This window comes from Camelus bactrianus, chromosome 1 (assembly GCF_048773025.1).
Source record: "Camelus bactrianus isolate YW-2024 breed Bactrian camel chromosome 1, ASM4877302v1, whole genome shotgun sequence".
In the NCBI taxonomy this organism is placed as follows: domain Eukaryota; kingdom Metazoa; phylum Chordata; class Mammalia; order Artiodactyla; family Camelidae; genus Camelus; species Camelus bactrianus.
In genome coordinates, this window is record NC_133539.1 from 13,018,935 (window position 1) to 13,038,904 (window position 19,970).

At 37.8% G+C, this 19,970-nt stretch overlaps 1 protein-coding gene across 6 annotated transcripts in view; it reads left to right on the forward strand.

The window, feature by feature from the left end:
* The first annotated feature begins 234 nt into the window (after positions 1-234).
* GRIK1 (glutamate ionotropic receptor kainate type subunit 1) overlaps positions 235-19,970 on the forward strand; it is a 354,894-nt gene continuing 335,158 nt past the window's right edge. For 5 of the 6 annotated variants that reach the window (XM_074360752.1, XM_074360753.1, XM_074360763.1 and 2 more), the window contains exon 1: positions 235-1,596. In XM_074360752.1, coding sequence (XP_074216853.1) covers positions 1,479-1,596 — 118 coding nt within the window. In that variant the 5' untranslated portion in view covers positions 235-1,478. The remainder of the gene's footprint in view (positions 1,597-19,970) is intronic. The other variant, XM_074360772.1, reaches the window with a different exon arrangement.

Here is a 19,970-nt window from a genome sequence, read left to right on the forward strand (position 1 = left end):
GCACCACATATAAGTCGCTCTGTAGTATCTGTTGAATGAATGAATACATCTGAAGTTTTATTCTATTTCCTTTGCAACCCTTTCCTATTCTAGGTCTATATGCCTATGGGCATATTTTTCATATGGATTAACTCAGTTTAGGTCAGTTCTCCAAAATCCATACCTAGAGGGGAAAAAAATCTCTATGAATGTTAATGCAGAGCTAGCAAACATTTATATAGAACGTTCCCCCACAAAGCTCAAAGGAAATTAAGCCAAAATGATCAAAAGCTGATGATTTCCCCAGGGAAGTGTCCTTGTCCTTCTACAGAGAAAGGCTCCAAACCTACAGTGCTAAAATAGCCTATCTTCCAGCGTTCAAACGTGACAGTCAAAAGAAACCAAGAAAAGGAGCGGCGCTGGAAGCTGCCTCTTTCCCAGTTCTGCGCGTGTAAATGGAAGCGATTTACAAGAGATTATCTCGGGTCTGAATAGGAAAAAGAAGCCACTTTAATCTTAGAGTACTGAAGGTTTCTCATTTCTCTCCTTGTCTTCCTCCTCCTCCTCCTCCTCCTTCCCCTTTTCTTCATCTTTGCCAGAGTTAAAACAGGAGTTCTTTTATTCTCTGAAATATTGGCGTCCGAGATGGCGATTCTCCATCAAGTGATGGGAAGAGTCTTAGTTGGCCAGCTCTATGACCCCCTAACAGGCGCACAGGGACATTACCAAAGAGGCCCCTCTGTCATTCGCAGCCCGCAGCTGAGTCCGCCTCTGCTCTGACCAGCAGGTTAAATCTTCTGTCCTCAGGCTGCCCTACTCAATAGACTTTCCAGCATCACAGCGCAAAGTTGAGGGAGAGAGTGTGCGTGCGCGTGAGGCTGTGTGAGTGTCTGGATCAGCGTGCCGGGGCGGGCAGTAAATAAAGGGTGGGGCCGTCGAGGGGAGGAGGAAAGCAAGAACTGAGAGAAGCAAGAGCGTGGTTCCATCCCAGTTAACCTGCTGGAGCTCATCCTGCTTGCTCAGAGCCCCTGCACCAACTCGCCCGGTACCCTCTCCCTTCTCCTTCGCCTTCTTTCTCCTTTACGCCTCCTTCTCTCGTGGCACCCTCTACCTACCCTCTCCACCACCACTTTCTCATCCGACCAGAGGACGAATGAGGGAGACGTTCCCGCAAATTGGGGCAGCAACTTTCCTCAGCTGGTCTTTCGGCTCCGGGAGCGGTTGCGCGCTGCTTCTCCGCGGTTTGCGGCCCATGGAGGAGGAGGAAGAGGAGCAGTGATGGGCTAGCGGCAGAAGCGAGGAGCCCCGAGTGAGGCCAGCGTCGCCTGCCAGCTCCGCGTTCCCACGCCGGTTCCCTCGATCTCTTTCCGGGGGGAGCGCGCAGGGTGCAAACGCGGAGCATCCCAGAGAGGATGAGGCGGGGACCCGGCCCGAGCGGGCTGTATCTCCGGGGCGTGCGGCAGCGGCTGGGTCTCGGCATGAATTAAGAAGCTGGGAAAATGGAGCGCCGCACACTCCTCGCCCAGCCCAGGCTCTGGACCAGGGACACCAGCTGGGCACTCCTCTATTTCCTCTGCTACATCCTCCCCGAGACCGCCCCGCAAGTGCTCAGGATCGGTGAGTGAACCGCGGGGAGCGCTCCAGGCTGCCTGCTCGGGAGATGTGGTCGCTCCCCGCGGCCAGGGCGGGCGCAGCGGGTCCCGGGTGAGGCAGCGGGCGCTGGCGCGGGGGCAGGGGCTGGGGGTAGTGGAGGTCAGCGCGCTCCGGGGGCTCCGGGAAAGGAGCAGCAGCCGCGTCACTGCTTCCCTCCTGGCGAGTCCGGGGCTTCCCCGCGGGGTACGGTTGGCGGTTTGTTTTTGTTTTTGTTTTCTGTTTTAATCTGGGCACCAGGAACGCGGGCAAGAGAGCAAGGGGCCCAGGCTCGCTCGGACTGGCACCTTGCTCTGGCGTGGGGTCGCGCGTGGCTGCGGCCAGTCGATTTGGGCGCGGAGATGCGCTCTCCCCGGCGCCTCGGTGGGCGTCGTGCAGTCTAGGTCTGCAGCTGGGGTCCCTGGCAATCGGTGCTTTGGGTACTTGCGGGCATGCCCAGATCTCAGGAGGAGAATGTGGGGACCACTAGGGACGCGGGGACTCCCCAGAGCCTGCTAGCTCCGATCCTCCAAGTTTTCATCCTTAAGTTGGGTTCTTCCCCGAGGAGTCACCAAAGTCTGGAGGATTCCTCTAGAGAGGGGCAGAGTCCGGATATGACTTCTGGCTGAAGGTTCAAGGAGTAGGGAGGACGGTCAAGGCAGCGCCGTAAGCAGGCACCTAAGTTTCTCCCTTGTCCCCCAATCTGCCCCACCTGCCTGCCACTGAGCTTGATCCAGTCCCCAGTCAAGGTAACTCCCTGGAAGACTGAATTTCCGTCCCGGGTGGTGGGGAGGGGTATAAAAAGATACTAGAAGACTGAACATAGGAATCCTGGGGATGTCTAAAGGGAGCAAAAGGCAAGCAAAATAAATGGGGGAAGGAGGGAACTTTGTTAGTGTTTGGATTCAGGTACCTAAACGTCCGGCACTCATCACCAAAGTTTGGTCTGTGGAGCACTGAGCGATTCCTGGGCTGCTTTCTGGGTTGAAAAATACCTCTTTGCCTTCCTTATTGTTCTCCCTTGCAAACTAAACCCAATTTCTATTCCCTTAATCTCAGTTTATCCCTTTTCCCCAATTGTGCTTCTTAAAGACCCAGTGAAAGAGAAGAGCCACAGGTGAAATCATGACACCAGACTGGGCTCCCAGCTTCTCCAGTTTCTCCCTGTAGGAAGCTAGAGTGAATTCCTGAGCTCTGAGGGCGTCTAACTCATACCCTTTCTAGAAACTGACAAAATGTGCAAAGAACAGTGTGGGGCACTCTTGAATGTCACCCCTGAGTGGCTAAAAATTCTCAATAACTTTACTAGTCCTGACTTGCAATTAGCAAACTTCTTTTCAAAGATTCAGAACCTAGGTCTTGTCACTGAACATGCTCATTTAAAAGAAAAAAAATAGAGGTTGACTACTTTGAAATGCATTTCCCTTAGGTATATGGGATGTGATTTTCAATGAAAGAAATGATCTAGAATACTAACTTTTACTGCAGAAGTCTTTTTCTAGACTAAGGATAATGATAATGTGCACTTTATTGGATAATTTAGACTGTTCGTTTAAAAAGTACCAGAGTCTTCCTTTTACAAAAAATAACACCATGACTTAATAATATCCCCTCACTTTTTTGGGGGGGGATGCAGTCAGCTTTACACACTCTGGTAACAAAATTCCTTTGAAAAACACAAAGTAAACAATGTGTATGTTACAATTTTAATGCTAATTAACTTTATTGGCATTTTGGTTATTTCTATATATTTTAAGAGACATATCTGGACAAACTGGAACAATGCCAGTCAACAGCCCTGCTTCCTCTACAACAAACTTAAGATAACATTTTCTTTCCCCTACATCACTCAAACGTAAAGGAATTCCAGAAGGGGGTGGAAAAGGATGTTTTAAGACATCTATGCACAGATCTGAGTATTTATCCAAGCTCCAAGCGATCACATTCATCCACTTAAAAGTAGTTTTCAAAGTGAAAACAACCCAACATTGATTCACTGACCTTAAAATATATGCCACAGGATAATGAGATTTCCTCTTTCTAAATGGGAGCCAGAATGCATAAAGTAAAATTGCATGGCCTGGTGCTGTTTCTATGCAGTACAAATGTCTTACTCCTCCTGGCTCTGAGTGACCTGTGCTTGGCATGAACACCACCCTGCATGTACCTAAGGACCATGCTTACTTTTAAATGGACGTTTCAGCACCATGGAAACCAGCTTTAGCTCAGAGGAAACCTGCCTCTCTACACTGAGTTTCTTATGTCAGTCAAGTTCAGCATTGAATACAAAATATCAAAGGGTTGGGGGACTGAGCAAGTGTCTGCTTGTGTGTGTGTGTGTGTGTGTATGTGTTGTAGGAAGAAAAGAGAAGAATTGAAATGCATTATTTTTCATTTCACCCTCCTTTCTCTTTCCAACAAACCACTAACCATCCAACCAACCAACCAACCAACAAAATGGGGCTCTTGATTATTAACTTGCATTAATACTATAAGTATTACAGTAACTTAAAATACCTCAAAGTAAAGTACATCATAAATGTCCAGCACTTTGCACTGTACTTACATAGAGAAGGCACTTGAATGCTTGAATGAATTAATTACTGATCTACTTTTATTGCAAGGGTGTCTGTTTCAATTTCAGCTATTGGGGGGAAAAAGAAATGAAAAGTATAAAATTTAAGGTAAAATTCATGCACATTAAGTATTAGAAAGGTTATTGAGTGTGTAGTTATGCATGGTTCTCACACGTTATGGGTGTCTGTTGAAAAGTTTACAACCTTACATCACAGCTTGTAGTCATGAAGGGGGTCCTCCAGAATGGTGGTGTCCTGAGCATTATTACTACATTCCAGAGATTTCCCAGCAGCCTGCATGGAAGACAGATATGGCGGCTGCTGGGAATTCTCTAGGGGATGCTGGGATCATTCCTGTCTTTCTGGCTTATACCCCAGTGTATGTCAACAACCAATTAATCACACACACACATACACACACACTTCAGTCACAGACATCTCTCTCACATGACCAGCCAACCTATAACCAATAGTGAGAACTGGATCTAGGTGACCTGAGTAGACAGTAACATACCACCATTAGTGGAAAATGAAAAAAAACAATTCCATGTGCAATTTCTGGGACAGATGTATCTCATTTCTAATAATAATAGTAACAGAAAGATAAATTTACATATGTTATGCATCATCATCTACATACGCAATCACAGATGTAGTGGTTAAAGCATAGGATTAAGTGTTAAGTGATAGGTAGCCAGGCTTTCTGCCATATGATTTGTTAGAAAGCACAGGTTTGGGTTCCACCTCTGAGATTTCCTAGATATGTGTCTCAATGTATTCAGTCTCACCAGGCTTTTGTTTTGCATCTGAAAAATCCAGGTGAAATAGTTGCAACCTCATAATGTCTTTGGTAAGAATCCATAGACTGCTTAAAGGGATTTAAGTTACATTATAATTGTTTTGTTGTTTTGTTTTTATTTTTCAAATTATTATTATTGATGTTTTCTTCCTGAATAGGGACTGAAAAGTTAATGTGGTATATTTTCATAAGGCATTAAATATTTCTGAGCCCAAATCTCTCCATCTGTGAATTAGCAGTAATGACATCTGCCTTTCCTATTTCACAAGGGAGGATCAAATAATCTCATTTTTATTATTTGCAATGAACCACTAAATAAATATAATATATTACTATTATGTAATTGAATATAGCATATAAAGAAAAATACTGTAAAAAAATTTTATGAATAGCATGGAAATTTAAATGGCAATATAATTGTCCAAATATTTTAGTTCCTTAAGAGAGATCCATCATCAAGTAGGCTGTAGCATCATTTTTTAAATATTTAACCCTAAGGACCCCCAAAGTTCCAAGTAATGTTTATTACATAAGTGTTCATTTTTTTCAGTGTACAAAACTCACAATTTTATTCTTTAATCACTGAATTATTTCATCATTTCAATATTCATTATTCACTCAACAGACAAGTATGTATTAAGTGCCTCATTCCCTGCCATGAGCCAGACACTTCTAGATTCATGACATGCAACAGTGAGCGAAATGGGCAAATGTAGCTGCCTCCTTGATGCTTGTATTCTGGTAGTTTACAGTCTGTGTTACCACTGACATTTTTCAGCAGGTTTTCAGTGCACACTTTCTATGTTTTAATTCCAAATATTATTCTTAGAGAGTTTTCCATTCATCTTCTGCTGCCAATTTTTATTATAGCAATGACATAGCCAGTGCAGAATAGGTTCAAGCCCTCAAATGCACAGAGGACAGGCAGAATGGATTCAGGCTGCCAAACCTGGAGCAGAAACCTCTGCCTCGGTTCAGGAAGATCTGTTTGGTCTGAGATAGATTTCACCCTGAGAGAGCATGCTGGCCCCAACAGTAACTTGAGAACTCCACTGGACCCTAGGAGAAAAACCTGGGGGAGAAGCTCTCTGATGGATGATGAAAAGGGAATCTCTGGCTAATGTGAACATATTTCTGCAAATGAGCAGATCTTCTGCCTTATATTTATCTGCATAATTCACCTTTTCCTTTAATACTGATTTTATAGGCGTAATATTTATACTATATAGACCTCACCTGTAGCTAATTTTCTTATATGGTTTCTAATCTCCAGTTTTCATTGAGAAGACCATGACTTGGTGGCTTTGCCTAAGTTCAAGTGCTAGTTAGTGGAAGTGCTGGAGCGCGGAGCTATCTATTCTGATCTCAAGTTTCAAGCTCCTTGCATTAAATTATGCCGTATTGTGTGTGCACTTGTGTATGTAGTTACATAACTGTTTAAGTTGAAAACAGATATAAGAGAAATGAACTGTTACTCTTCATTATTCTGGGGTAATGACGTAAATTAATGTGATTTATATTTGAGTATATTTTAGATGATTAGCAAAGAGAAAAGTTGGCATTATCATTGGACTCTCCAGAACTCCTCTTTAAGAAGGGGCTAAGGAAGATAATCTAGTTGGAGTATCACCCTTGTTACCTACCACCTAGCCAACACACTGTTTTTAATTAGCTTGCACACTTAATTGGAATGGTTTGAAGGAAGATTGATGGAGATAGTAGTGGTGGTGAGTTCCCATAGCCTCTCAACCCTCTTTTGTTGTTTTACAGACAATTATCCATATAATATATAAAATATTATCTATGTCTTAAAATTTTCTAGAAATTATTTCATTTCAGAGAAAGAATGATGGGGGGAGGGTATAGCTCGGTAGTAGAGCACATGCTTAGCATGTACAAGGTCCTGGGTTTATCTCCAGTACCTTAAATAAGTAAATAAATAAGCTCACCCCCCCACCCTAGTAATAAATAAATAAAAAGAAACTGACACTTAAAAATTTTTTTAAAAAAATTTTTTAAAGATAGAATGATGGAAAACTCCAGGCAGAAGGGGATTCTCATCTCTAACTGCCTTTTTCTAATTGACTGACCAGGGGAAGATTAATAATTATGTATGTGTGTGTGTGTGTGTATGTTGTTAGTTATAGGAGAAATAGTAAAGACAAACTCATGGGTTTATTGCAAAGAAGAAATGTGACGTCATATGTAGAATGCATGGCATAGGTCAGGGTTAATGAAGGCACCTCCTGTTCTTGCTTTCTAATAATAAACAGGGTAGGAGTTTTGTACCTAGAACAATTTGTCTGGTCAAGTGAGTGTGGAGAAATGCTCCCCCTTAGAGATTCATGAGGGAGTTTTGTATATTGAAAGCTCTTTGTAATTCTTTGCAAAGAAGCCTGTTTCATTGTTGTTTAATCCAGTATCTCTCACATTTTAATTGTCAGAGGACTCTCACTTGAATCACAACTACTAATGTCCCACTGAACTCATGCTGCCCAGAACATATCTGAGGAAACCCTGGACAATAAAACCATTGAAATGTCAATATATATGTCAAAACTCACATGGCCGTGCATTGTACTGCTTCTTAAGTGTAATCCAAATTCTGCCACTCTCTGCTTGGGAACTTTTTCATAGGGCCTTAAGAGTAGATTTTAAATGTTTAGATACCTGTCGTTCTTTATGATAGAGAAAACATCTTTAAAACCACATTATCTATTCTGAAGGAACACCATTTTTGTTAGCTTAAAATGTGACATATACCATTTTCCTATTTTTGTTTTCACTAAACTTACTTTCTAACATTGTTTTGAATGGAGAAAAAATTATATCAGATTTAGAATATATTTTCCAGCAACAGAACTGGTAGCAAGTTAAAGGTCTATCTATATTTAAAGTTCAAAGTACTTTTTTAAAAAATGTGTATCTAATTTTTTCAATGTTAAATTTTCATAGAGAAATGGAAACATTTAAATTAAAAGGAATGTATACTAGCTAAATGAACTTCATAAATTTCTCATCCTGATTTTCTACTGAGATCAATTTGTCATGTTAAATTGAAAAAACATAAACTCTTACACATCAGAATGCTGATATTAGTAATTTTAAGTCAGTTGGAAAAATGGTTTTGGAGGGGAAAAAAGTAAAGAGGTAAAAATATTTTATTTTTTATTTATGCCACTTATAAATTACTGAAAAATTAAAAATATTTAGAATAACTTTCCGACATCACTTGGACAATATTTTACTCTTTTTGTTCTTATTCAAAATTTAGTTTTTTTTTAAACTTATAATTTTGTATAATGCTGTGTTAATGTATTTATTAAATACAAGGTAAGATTAATTACAAAGTGGACTTAATAAACACTGACATTGACTAAATTAAGAATAAACTCCTATTGACCACAAATCAATCTCACAGAATTACCATACAACAGTAAAAACACTTTCTTTTAACTCTTTAAATTCTTTTGATATATTATTCAGAGCATTAATTGACTAAATTCATTTGAAAGACTAGCCCATCCTGTATCTTTTGATGAGTTACTAGTTTACTGTTGTCCTGACTGGGGAAAGCACAACAGAAAATAAAACTACATGTAAGAATCTATCATGGAAGGTATAGCATGTATGAGGTCCTGAGTTCAATCCCCAGTACTTCCAATTAAATAAATAAACCTAATTACCCCCCTACCACATACAAACAAAAAAAGTCTATCAATACTAAAATTTCAACTGAATAGTGTCTCAAAAGGAACTTACCAACAAGGAGCTTGCCAACGCATATTTTTATACTAGAATTGTATGTTTGCTTTTATTTAATAGAAATCAAGTGATAAATTGTTACCCTTGTCATCAGTTACCAGTTTAAAGGCTGGAAGTTCATTACAACTTACTGTTTTTCTTTAAAAATGCAAAAAGGAATGTATTAAAATCCCGTTATTTATTACACAGATCAAGTCCAAGGTTATTGACTACACTAAGGTAAAATGTGTATTGTAGTTGATTGATTAAAACATAACCCATAAGTGGGTTAGTATACACATACGAATGTTTCCTAGCTCTGTCAGCTAAGAGGGCCTATGGAAACAATGACACCCCAAGAGCAACGAACACAACTGACATCCAGGCATTCTTGGAGAAATGGACAGTATGGGGACTGAAAAAGAAATTTCCATGATCCTGGGACATTTTGTAGTGCCAGAAAAATAAATGGTCAAAAAACATGCCCCTGACGGGAATATGTTAAAGGCACACAGGCACCAAGTACTGGGCTCCCAATGGCCAAAGCTGGAATAATTTGAGCAATAAAATATTTAAAAGTAGTACCTGAATTATAAGCCAAAATAGAAAATAAACACTGATGTGTTCATGCTGATATAAATAAATGATTAACTAAGTAAATGGGGAAAGAGACACATATCTCCCAAACAGAAAAGCCAAGTGATCAAGACCAGCATCCCCAGGGGCAGATCATGTTGACAGTAGTTGCCTTTGACATGATGGGATGCAAATGGCACTTTGCCTTTCTGGTTCCAACCCCCCACCCCAAATCCAGATTCCCACTCTAATCGTGAGAAAAACATCAGACCAATAGCAATAGGGAGGCATTCTTCAAAATACGTGGCCAATACTTGCCAACACTCTCAATGTCGTGAAAAACGAAGTCTGAGAAACCATCACGGCCAAGAGTGACCTATGGAGACATGACAAATAAGCAGAATGTGATGTTCTGAGTGGGATCCTGGAAGGAAAAAAGGACATTAGGTAAAAACTAAGGACATGCGAATAAATATGGACACTACTTAATAATTGTGCATCAATAGTTTTATTAATTTTAACAAATGTGTATACTCATTTAAAGATATTAATAACAGGGAAAACTGGATGTGGAGTATACAAGAACTCCCTGTACTACCTTCTCAACTTGGGTGTAAATCTAAAACTGTTCTAAAAAATGAACAAATAATGTCTATCTTTAAAAAAACAAAACCCCTCAACCCATATCAAGATCTCTTCTGCTGTTACTGTTCCTACCTACGCTGTAGTACATACAAGTTTATAACTAATTGTGTCAAGGAAAACAGAAAAAACTACAGTCAATTCCATATAATATGCTACATAGTTTTCTAGAGTATCATTAAAATAAAGACAACAGCATATAATGTTGGAAAAAATCATTAAAGAAGTAAACCTTATATAAAAATTGCTGTTAATAAATGTGATAGTTGTATGTCTTCTTTAGAATCCTGCAGTGAGGTTGTACAAAAGCAGACATGAGCTGTTTCTATCCATTAGCATCTAGGTTCTCAACTATTACATGCCTTTTGTGCTTAATTAAACATAATTCAACTTTGAATAGTGATTCAAGCCTTGTAACATCCTCTGCCAGAGACATTAAGTGCTGATGTCTTTGAATGAATACTCATAGCAAATTATTTGCACGATTCCTTTTCTTAGCAAAATTGTCTAAATATGCCTTTAAAAAAATCAATACTTAATTCCCAGAGCCAATAGAGTACGTTATAATTCAAATTGGGAAAAGCATGATGTAAGTCAAGTGTTTTTTTTTTTTTTTCATTGTGAGGACTCAGTTACAACTTTTAAGGGTTTTCTTTTCTTTTCTTTTTTAATTTAAGCTTCTGCAATGTTGGATTGAATATTTTGGCAATCCGCAAACAAAAGTTGTATTCTGGTGACTTGTCTATGTTTATATTGTGTAAGATGTTATTGTGTTTCATCTCCTAAAAATGGATTAGTTAGATAGAGCTATCTTTCAAGTCAAAAGGTAATATTTATTTGCCTTTTGAATTCTGGGCAGTGTTTCTTTTGTTCTCAGGATATATTTGAACTCTAGGGCTGTTTCTATACATGCTTGCTGAATTGGCAAGAACCCTCATAAATGATTGTGAATCATCTAAATGTTTAACAGGAAGGAATGGTTAAGAAAAGAATACTGTAGCCTCAAGAGAGAAGGATCTATTAAATATAGCCTTATGATGAAATGTACATAGTAAAATGGAAAATGCCTAGGAGTGGTGCGTGATTTTGCGTACCTTGGATTTGGAATGTAGACAATTCATCCTTGCTCATAGATAAGAACTAAAAACATGAGTGTGGAAAGAGGAAGCCCATTTGTTTTGTTGAGATGGTGGAATTGCAGGTGATTTTTTCCTTTCATTTTTATTCCTAGCACTGTTCTTTCCCCAATTTAAAAATGATTGGTTAAAGTTACCATTCTGTACTTTCTAGGTTACTCTAGCAGTCATTTGTATGCAGTTTGGCAGACTGAAAAGTGCACGAAATGAGCATACTACCAGCTCTGGTGATTCTTAGTTTGGCCATGTCGTATGACCTTTTAGTAAATAAATCCATTCCCTTGTCTTTCTGAGGGAGCTGGTGGTGAACAGGTGCCTGGATGCCACAGCTAATGCCTTCCTGGTCTGCAGACCCTCTAGAGAGTTGGATCTGCTTAATCGTGATTGGTTTGAACTGAGAAACTGTGCGAAGATGTGCAACACCATTATACTGAGCATTTATAGAAATAGCATCCTGTGTGTGGAAATGGAACTTTATTCATTTCCCTGAAATTAAACTTAATGAGTCACACAAACCCCTATTTCTGCCAGGACCACATGAAGGTCCTCGCCTTCCATTTAAAATGTAAATGTGTAGGGATCTGTCTTCTTCCTTCTCCCTACAGAGATCAAAGACCTCTGCCTTCCTTCAGGACAATCACTGAGGTTGACCAACTCTATGACATCTGCTGCCCACATCCCTGACTGGAGAACCCACCTTGATTCACTCACCCTTTGAGACCCAGCACATTGTCTGTGTTGTTTCTCATGTGGGCTCTTAACTCAGCACCTCATCACACAGCAGCAGCCAGCATCAACTTACTAGCATACGATGCCTCCACCTTCATTACCTTCATGAACTTTGAGCAGCAAAGTGTACAGTGTGTGCTGTCCACTCTCAGACCACAAACTGTACGTGGGCACAGGCCCGCCCCAAATCCCAGGGGGTCTACTGACCTCCTATCTCAACTCCAGGTTTCCAAACTCCAAGGCAGGGAAACAGAGCTGGATTCCTACAGTAGCATACATTTTTGTGAACTCTGATGTTTAGTTTTTAGCAAGGTTTTAAAAATTAAGACAACAACAACAGAAGTAACAGAAAATATAAACTTTCTATATTTTAGTTTTGGATTTTGCAACAGAAAGTCTTATTTTATTTTTTAAGATTTCCCACCCTATATATAATTATCATATGGTCTCTATTATATCATAGTTATATAACTAGTACATATTATTTGAATTACATACACATATACACATTATTGCATGTATCTTTAAACATATAACTGTATATATTACTTATATAATATATATTCATATATAAATACCTACATATATTAAAATTTAAATTTTGGATTTTTTTGTGCTTTATTTATTCTACCTGGGGGAAAAAAAAATCACATATGAAGCCTTTATTGCATTTCAAATAACCAGGAACAGATGATAGAGATAGACACGCTGTCTGTGACTGGCGGTGGTGGAAGGAGAAGGAAGGGTGGAGAGGAGGACACTGGGATCACAGAAACCAGGACAGAATGTTTTCAGGCTACAAGGACTTTTGAGATGTCTGTTCTGTGGCCAGTGAGAATATTCTTATCGGTCAGGTTGAACAAGGTTCACATGCCATCACCTCGGGCCCAGTCAACATGAAAGGGCTGAAAATATTTTTGCTACATCTGTGGATCATTTGTGAGAAAGTAATCAGTATTAAACTACAAAATAAATATCTTAAGGGAAAGTAATTGTTTAATACAAAATACCCCAAAATATTATAAATAATTATTTATTGTCAGTTTAACATATGCCATGTACCCTTCTAGGATTTCTATATAGCCAAATGGTAAAGAGAGAGAAATCTGACCCAGAAATCCCTTTGGACAAGATACTGAAAGCATATAAATATAAACATACAAAAAGTATTTTTCATGTGACATGTATGCAAATAAAAAATCATATAAATAAATATATGAATAAATTAAAAATAATAGTGCTTAAGAGCAATGTAGGGCCTTGGGAGATCTTAACATCCAACTTTCTTATTTGATAGATGAAAAAACTGAGACACCAGAAGGGAAACCAAGTAGATACTAGACAGCCAAGCTACAGTTCTTAACTTGCATCTCAATGTTGTTTCCTGGCAACTTTGTTTTTCTCATGTGACTCATTTGACATTTGTTAAAAATCTGTATTTGAATGAAGGGGATATTGTAATTAACCAGTAAAATACATAGAAGTTCCAGAATACAAGGATCACAGAACTCCCCGGTGTGGGTTCTTTAAATTTGGATGCTCCATAGAGAAGTTACATTTTGAAATGTGTCTCAAAGGAGAGGGCAGACCTGGGAAACAGAGGTGAGAAATGAAGTTCAGGTGGTGATAATTATTGAAAGATTAAAATCCAAAGAAATTTCTGGGAAAAATATCAATGGAAATCTTAACAGAAAGTTTTTAAATGGTACATATCTTGAGACTTTTTTTCAACTTTGTGTTACCAAGGCATTTTTGTCAACTTATCTTACAGTTCCTTGAGTTACAGAAATGTCTTTATATCCGATAAGACTCTCAGAAAAAAAAAAAAAAAACTGAAAGAGCAATTACAAATAAGTGGCCTTTGGTAAAGCAATTTAGAATGATCATTAGGTACTAACATTATTTTTTATTATCTTAATTTAATTCAAGTGAGTGTTAGCCTTTGGTTAGGTTGAACACATGGGTATCCAAGGGAAGAGTGGTAAGGGTAATATCTATCACTTAGTTTTTGAGAATGTCATCAAAAATCAGGAAGGCAGGCCACAGTGTGGAACTCTGAGATTCATCTTCCCACCTCTATATTAGATGTAGGATAGTGAGGTGGAATGAATAATTAATGTGATGCTTATAAAAAAAAAAGAATCAGTAAACAATTTTTGGAGAGAATACCAAAATAAATTTGCTGTATGATTCCTGGAGTCTAGACTGCCTTTTGTTTCACATGAAGTAATCTTTCAAATTGACTTCTGGCTTCCGAGAGTAACATTTGACCTTTTCTTTTCCCTTCAGAGGATACATTTTAATTTATGTTTTTCCATACTATCTATCATTTGGTTACTCACTTATTCATTCTTATATTTATAGCTTGTCTTATAAAATCATTTCAAAGGCTTACAGAACTACGTATATTATAACTTGATACAAATACAATAATGAAGATGGAGGTAAAGGTGAAATTAATACAGGGGTGATGTCCCTAAGCAGATTCCAAAAGTAGACCAGAACGTTTATCTGAGCTTTCTAGCAGCAGAAGTGAGAAGGGAAACAGAACAAAGCACAAAGTTCAGAGAGTGTAGGTGCTTGGATAAATTATAGGGTTTTACATTAACAACTATGGAAGAAATGTATCCCATGATCTCGATAAAGAGAAATAATGTGATCACAGATACCATCCTTATGATGAAATAAGTAATGTGTTCCATTCATTTGTTTCTTATGAAGTGCTCAATATAACTCCATGGCAAGACACCAAATAGTAACTGAAAACAATTCTGCAAAACATCCTGGTATGGAAATCTCAAAGCAGCTTGGTTTGATCCAACACTAAAATTTATGATGTCTAGGGGAATGGATGGACTGCCTACCAGTTCAAATTTGTCATCGTTGTTGATCCTTGGATCTGAGCTTTATTGGAAGTTGAGCAACAAAAGGTTAAAGGGGTAGAGGTTGGAGATGAAGTATGCATTTCTAGTGAAAGCTGGACCATAAACATCAGAAGGAAGGTTGAGGCCATTCTGTGGAATTAAGAAACCTAAACAAGATACCTCCTTGGATAGAAGATCACTTCACTTCTGGTGGATGAAGCACCTGAAAGCAGTGCCAAAATTTTGTTCAGAAAACCCTTCTGAGAGTATCACGTTAAATAGCATAATGGCTGATACGCATTTGTCTGCACTGGAGGACAAGTCTACAAATGTCATCAAATATTGACCAGAGCCATTAAAAGAAAAAAAATAGGAATAAAGAGGAAAAAATAAATCTCTTTGAGACATCAAATTTAAACAATGTGTCTTTCAGGTAAACTCTAATATGGATAGATTGGGAACTGTCCACACACTGACCTCCTATAAGGTCATCTATAAACCAATAACATATTCAGCATAATCTGTCCACCATGATTATTTGGGTTTCAGAGCATTTGATCTTAAGCCCTTTTTTACTTACAGCAAAAGTAGAATAAAACTCATTGTCTCATGAGGTCAGTGCTTCATGACTATATATACACCTACTGTTTAGAAAAACATTTTTGCTATTTTTGTGCTATCTTGTTTTCTTAGATTTTGTGTTTTGTATCTCCTTATCTGTGCTATTTGTTGTTTTTGTTGTTAATTAGAATCTGCTTGGCATATCCTGGTCAAAAATAAAGCTTACATCTTTCCTTTCCTCTCTGCACCTTTCAAATACTCCTCTGTAATTCCAATCATCTTTTCTTAGAAAAGCCTGTTACGTGGAACAGGACCATTGATTACATAAGGGTGAAAAAGAGCAACTTTAGATTTTGCTTTTCAGTCTGTGTCCTGAAAGTCAGATTTATCCAAATTCCTTTAGACTCCCATATTCAGCAGTACTACAATGGTTTTCAGATTTAAAAACAAGCAAACAAAACCTGAAACAGTCTGTGTTTTGGTTTCAGCCTTTGATCTTTGTGGATCTTGAGGAACAACTTTAAATTCTGTAGAATTTCTCACCTTTTGTTGTTGTTGTTGTTGTTGTTGTTGTTGTTGTTGTTGTTGTTGTTTTCTGGGAGAAAGGAAATACTCATTAAAACTTCACGGTCTATTTCATTTCCAAACCCATTTCTCTACACTTTGAGCTGAAAAATAATTTGATAAAATGAAAGATTCCTGCCACGTCTGTAAAATAACCAGGTGAGATACAAATTGAGTTAATAATAGCTTCCGTCTGTTTCACATGCTTATCATTGCAGAAGTTTTATTCTCCACAACCATTATCTAGTTTCCTCTCCATCAAACATTAATGTGAATGCAGTACATACAAAATTACATGGAAGTGGAATTTCTCTATTACAGCTGTCTGAGAAAAGCTAGAAATTGGCATTTCCACTGAAAAATAATATGCAGGATGGGGAGGGGGTACCTCTTCAGGGCCTTTGAAAGAGGAAGAATGTCACATTGTAAATTAATTTATGCCCATCCAAGTCAGCCTTATAGTTCATAAATCTGTAGACAGTGTTAAGTCATAGTCAAAAAGAATTGCAAAATTACTTGTGGAAAGACCCATTCACACACACCAAGAAACACACTCAAATGGCACAGATCATGTGAATCAAGAACACAGCAGTCCAGTTAAGCCATCAAAAAGTGATCACTTTCTTACTAGTGTATATTTGGGAAAACCATTTTAAGCCCTGCAATCTTGTCTTATGTACCAAACCTTAACATTTAAGATCCCTCTTGTTAGAAAAAAAAAATATCTGCAATCCTCTCTACGTGTTTTCCCCAAAAGCTGCTCAAGAAAGTGATTTGTTTAGGGGTGTGCAAATGCAGGACCCAATAATCGCAATTAAGTAAAAAAGGAGAGAGGAATACAACAGCGAAGGTAATGGATTTGCACCTTAGGATTTTTTAAACAGGGAGCTGTTTCCACCTATTTTTTGAAGGATAATTTAAGTAAATGTAATTTTTAACATGTAGGCATAGAGAACATTAGTTCAAAAGAAAAGAAAATGAAAAGAAGTGTATTTGGGTTACTCCTAATACATATTGTGAATGTTTTCTCTAGGATTGTTTTTTTTCTGAGATTCATAGGATCCATGCAAATTTGTTAAAGAGATAACCATTTCTGTATAATGAAAACCTAAGTGTATATTAAATTATTCAAGGTTATGAAGATTGGTAGAAAGGTATGCCTTTGTCAGATAACTGTGAAATCAGTTTTATTCAACCACAGAAATTATTTTTTCCATGTTTGGCATATGTTGAAGAAACAAACAAATATGTAGGAAACTTATTTCAAAATGTTAGGGGTGTTATCAATTCATCTTAAAATTTAAACTAGTATTTGTTGGACACAGATCATTTATGATATATTAAACATATATGATGTATATGTTTATGTATCATATCTTTATTGTTGCTTCAAAGTAGAAAGTTATTCCTAATATAGCCATTTTGTTAATATGGAAATTGAGGCCAGATTTCATGCACAAAATCAAATCAATGGAGAACTGTCTGGTATTTAACTCAACAAAGGAGAATACGTTTGTAAATACGTTGTCCAATCTATTGCCGGCACAGTCTGTGTTTGTATAATTGCTCACCTTTCTTTCACCTGCTTTTGTGTGTGGAACAGTCGTATCACCCAGCAGGACTACTTTATTGTGTCATCAGAAGGAAAGGTAAATTCACTTATTTTCAAAATCAATCCTAGTCTACCTTAGGGTAATAAGCACCTTGTATCTGAAGGAATACAAGAACCATGTTGTGATTAGTAGCTCTTAATTAAAAATTTGCAATTTACTAGAACTAGATTTATTTTAGAACTTTGCCTAATTCTATTTTTCAAGCTTTTCACGTACATCAATTTGCATAGCTGTATTTAAGTGAGCTTATGTGCTGAGAAACCAAACCAAATTCAAAAGTCTTAATTAAAAGCATAGGGAACCTGAGTGAAATTTTAGATATTGGAAGAGTGACCTATACTGGCCTACTATTTCTTGATTTATTTGATTTATAAAGATGCAACTTTTACTTACAAACCTCTAGGGAGTGATTACAGGTTAAGATTTTTTGAAACTATAAAGTAAAACCATTAAGAATGGCAACAATTTAAATTTATAGTGCTCTTAGTGGGCCACGCGATGAAGACTAACAAGCCAACCATTCCTTTTTTGCTGTGAAGCATAACGGAAAAATTTTGTGTTCGTATTTCAAAAGCACTTTTCCATTATGTGTATATATTCTTTTGAATCTGTCAGGTTTTTCCTCTACAACAGTGATATTCAACTGCGTATGATTTTTGTCCTCCAGGGGACATCTGGCAATGTCTCAAGATATTTTTGTTGGTTTCAAGTTGGAGGTAGGGGAGCTGCTATTGGCATTTAGTGGGTAGAGGTCAGAAATGTTGCTAAACATTCTGCAATGCAGAGTATAGCTCCCCACAACAAAAACTAACCAGCCCAGAATATCAACAACACTCAAATTGAACAGGTCTGAAATAGAGATTATAAACATATATCTCGTATAGGCTTAGAGTAGATGCTTTGGAAATCTTATTCCAGAAAAAAAAATAAATAAAATAAAACAGTTAATCACATTTTCTCAGATGCGATGGACAGAAGCAACATACCATGGTAATGTCTTGGTGTGAATCAGGGACGTAGCTTTAGGTAACACTTCCTTCCCTTGCCCAGAACCAATAGTACCTCTTCTAAGAACATGTTTATCTGAAACATAAGCAGTCACTGTAGTAAGTTATCAAATTGTGCGTAAGAACGTACCTCACTCAATGACTCTCCAAGGCAGGCCACTGGGCGTAGACATTAATGACCACAGTAGACAGTCAGTCTTCATATAGCTTCCAGTGTAGGAAAGGCATATGAACATAAATTAACATGAGTTAAATAATCACACAAATACATATTTAATTTTATCTATTTAATTTACTTGTTTAAAGTTTTAAAAAAATTTTTTTTGGTGGGGGGTAATTAGGTTTATTTATTTGTTTATTTGCTTACTTTTTTATTTTTAGAGGAGATACTGGGGATTGAACCCAGGACCTCGTGAATGCTAAGCATGTGCTCTACCACTTGAGCTCTACATATGTAATTTTAAACTGAAAAAAAATTTATGAATAAGAGGGTTATGGTGTTTTGAGCTCATTTAATGAGAGAAATGGGCAAAGTTTAAGAAGGTTCAGAAAGCTTTTCCCAGAGTAAAAATATTATTGAGTTTAAATCTGTAAGAGAAGAATTGAATAGGAAAAGTGAATTGTAAGAGAATTGAATAGAAAAAAGGAAGAGCATTCCAAGCAGAGGGACAGCATATGTGAGCGTCCAAAGTTGGGAAGCAGTGTGTCTTCACAGACAACGTAGCTTTTCTACCAGTACTTTTTGTTTGGCTGTGTGTGTGTGTGTGTGTGTGCAATAATCCTTCTCTAGTAACTCTTTCTAGGTAATGAGAAAAATAAAGCTTTTTCTCAGGTTAAAATTGAATGCATAACCAGTTATGTAACCAATAGCTATCTCCCCCAAAGATAAAACTTAAATCTTCTCTTTGATAACATAGGGACATGAAATAGAATGTTCTGATCATCCCCGGAGGGACTACGAACAAAGAATCAGAGTTGGGAATTACTACCCCCACAAAAAATTAAAGAAATATACTTCTCTTTGCCTAAATCTTTGTTAACTCTCATCTTATTCTGCCTCTGGGAAAGTCCTCTCATCTCTGTTATATTTTTCCCCCATTCTCCACCTCCACCCTTGGTCAAAGAACACAAGGAATCAAAGAATGTCAGATCCAAGAAGGATTTAAATTTTTACTTTTTTTTTCAAATTAGGCAAACTGAGGCACAGAAAGATCCTCACAAATTAATATCTATTGTCAAAATAAGTACTGCCCTGAAGCATGTTGGTCCTGCTGAAAGGTGACGATTTTTAGCACACTGAGCCTTTTCAAAACACTATATAGGTTTACCCAACCTTATGTTGTATAAGAGTACAGAAGCCGTTTGAGAATATGGTTTAAGAATTGAGTCAAGTAGGAGTTGAATTTAATCTCAGTGAAGTTAGGTAGACAGCAAGCACTGTGTTCTGGCAAAGTCTTGATTCTCCTATAAGTTGCTCAGAGACAGCTGCCTTTTCTCAGTGAAGAATTGAGACAAAGAGGGCCCAGATATAAATATCACATATTCCCAAGT